Source organism: Austrofundulus limnaeus, unplaced genomic scaffold (assembly GCF_001266775.1).
Source record: "Austrofundulus limnaeus strain Quisiro unplaced genomic scaffold, Austrofundulus_limnaeus-1.0 Scaffold151, whole genome shotgun sequence".
NCBI classification, from domain to species: Eukaryota; Metazoa; Chordata; class Actinopteri; order Cyprinodontiformes; family Rivulidae; genus Austrofundulus; species Austrofundulus limnaeus.
Window position 1 is genome coordinate 1,017,538 of NW_013952553.1, and position 2,811 is coordinate 1,020,348.

Consider the following 2,811-nt stretch of genomic DNA (forward strand, 5'->3'; position numbering starts at 1 on the left):
ATATGTATACATATATATATGTATACATATGTATATGTTTACATACATATGCATATATATATATATATAAGCTATCATTCTGTTTTGAAAGCTTACGAAAACATGCAGCACGTAACATATGACCACGCACTTAAATCATGGATTTTATTTTGAAATCAAAAGTTTCTCAAACACGTCGATTCAGTTTCAACTGTGTTTACTCCATCTACCACATTAGTTTGTCCTGACTTTTATATTTCACATTTATCACTGGATTTATTGCGTGATCTCGCATTTCCTGCACATGCATCTGCAAGCTCTTAGATGAACCGGTCCGTTCCTGAACCGACCCGCAGCTGAGACGCATGTAAGATCGGGGTAGGAAATGCAGCATGTGAAAGAAAAAAGTAGGAGGAAAAGTGATTTTATTTTAATCAGAAATATAAGACAAAAGCTCCAGAAGCCAAAGGAAATCAGTTTTCACCAACGTACACATGTTGAGGACCAGGGGACATGCACAGGACATGTCCTGCTTTTCTTCTACAGCGAAGGCAGGGTCATATTTTGACAATTTATGCTGTATTTTTAAACATTTTAACAATATTGTAAAATTCTTGTTGTTTGTAAAGCCAGACTGTAGCTTTATTATAAGGTACAGGCAGTAATTGTTAAAATATAAAATAAAAAAACCTTTGAAAGCAGTGGAACTCAGTGCTGTAATGATTAAAAACACCCCAACTTCTACCTGCAGAATAGTTTGTTTACAACAAAATAAAAATTAAAGTCCAGTATGCTTTACTCTCAACAATTCTCTACATTTGTCTGGCTTGAATAAAGCATGTTTGACCCAAAACCACTGTATCTTGGAAACAGTTGAGGAATATCAGTGCTTTCTTCTCACACCAAAACAATGTGTTTGAGGAAAAAACTAACTGTTGTGAATTTTACTTTTTGAGTGCCAATACCTACTAATGGTTATTGATTTAGTGGGGGGGGCATGGGGTTGTATTTATGTTTGCAAAGATGAATGTTAAAAATTCAATTTTTTTTATTTTAAAGCCAAATGCTGGTGGTGTCCCTCCTTCAGAAACCAGTGAAGATCCATGAAGTCTCTCTCTTTGTGGCCTTTTCCTCATCTGAAACCTGTGGTGATGATGAAGGCAGCTGAAAACAACATCCTGCAGCTGCATTTCAGTGCAAACACTAATGGATTTACTGTAGTTTTACTGTTTTTCTTCTTTTATTAGTAAATTTGCATTTAACAATGTGTTCACATTTTCAGTGTTATTTGTAATAATTTTTGCATTAGTATGAAAATTCAGATTTGTATCTTGCATTCTTRTATTCTTTTAAAGGTGGTGGTGAGAATTTCCCATGTTGAGAATCTTGCTAGAGATTTAAATGATAACTACAAACAGATGCATTTTTTAGTGTTGCTTTGTATTGTTTGTACTAAACAAACAACTGACTGTGTGGGTACCCTCTCCAAAAGTCCTACCTAAAAGCCTGGTGTCGTCCCGTGCTCCGAGGAGCTTGGAGAAAAATGTGCAGGAAATGCGAGATCGCACAATAAATCCAGTGATAAATGTTCAAGTCTGAGCAAAAGAAGTCTTTCTGTGGAAGATGGACTGAACACAGTTGAAACTGCGTCACTGTTGACTTTTTGAAACTTCTGATTTCAGAATAAAATCCATGTGTATCATGTGTGTATAAATATGTTGCAAGCTGCATGTTTCCATCTGCTTCCTAATGATGATGCATTTTGACAGAATTTATGTATAAATATATTCATATAATTATTAATATAGCAAACATTTGGACAAAATTTGTCTTTCTTTGGGTATTTATTTTGTAAAAACAGAAGTTGTGCTCGTTCTTCTTCCTGTTGGTGCGGTGTGCTTTTTGTAAATTGACTCTGGAGCAGCTCCGGCGTTGGGCAAAAGATTAATCTAATTTTGGCGGATCTCGGTCCACTCGCTGCTCTGCACCATCATGAGGAGCCAGTGTAAATACTCTTATTTATTATAATGGTTGAATATTTACTGCAGAGGTTGGACCAGAGCAGAACAGCATAATGTAAATTGAGGATTAAGTTCTATCTCCCTCTGGGCCCGACAAGGTCCAGACTCACTCTGGGCCCCAACCCAGGCCTCATATGGGCCCGGGCAGGGGGCGTGCCGCCTCCCAGCCCTCCCTGAAGCTCCGCCCCTGTTCGGACCAAGAACATGTGGAACAACAAAGAAATTGTATTGTTTGCCTTCAATAACTTAAGGTACAACTTAAACTATCAAACAAATGCTGATTCGTTCTAATGTTCAAGCACATAAATATTAAAATAACCATGAAATAAACATTTGAAACTAATAAATGTTCAAAACATTTGTCTTAACAGGTCTAACACTGGAAACATGTTAGAAAAACCCAAACTGTTGTTTTGAGTTTTTTGTTGTAAAACCAGAGCTTACATTGTTGGAAAAGAAAAGAGCTGGTACTAAGTGAGCTCTGGCTCCAGTTTAGCTCTGAAACCTGTTTGGTTAAAACAAACCAACATTGTGACCTGAGCAGTCCAACAAGAGATGTATGTGTGAATATACGTAAAGCTACAGTTGTCCTTTAATGTCCTGTTCATGTGTTTCAGTGGTTCCTGAAGGGGGTCAGGTGCTGATTAAAGAAGATCCTGAAGAACAGAAGCCTGATGTGGACCAGCAGGACCAAGAACACCTCCACATAAAAAAAGAGGAGGAGGAGGAACAACTGTGGAGCAGTCTGGGAGCAGAGCAGCTCAATGTGAAGGAGGAGACTGATGCCACCAACTTTACATTCACTGCAGTT

General features: G+C 37.8%; 1 protein-coding gene across 1 annotated transcript in view; it reads left to right on the forward strand.

Moving 5' to 3' along the window:
* Nucleotides 1–2,811, forward strand: part of LOC106523290 (zinc finger protein 501) — a 7,793-nt gene that overhangs the window by 3,031 nt on the left and 1,951 nt on the right. Inside the window, exon 2 of the mRNA XM_014016670.1 lies at nucleotides 2,618–2,798. Within this exon, the coding sequence (XP_013872124.1) occupies nucleotides 2,618–2,798 (181 nt within the window). The remainder of the gene's footprint in view (nucleotides 1–2,617; nucleotides 2,799–2,811) is intronic.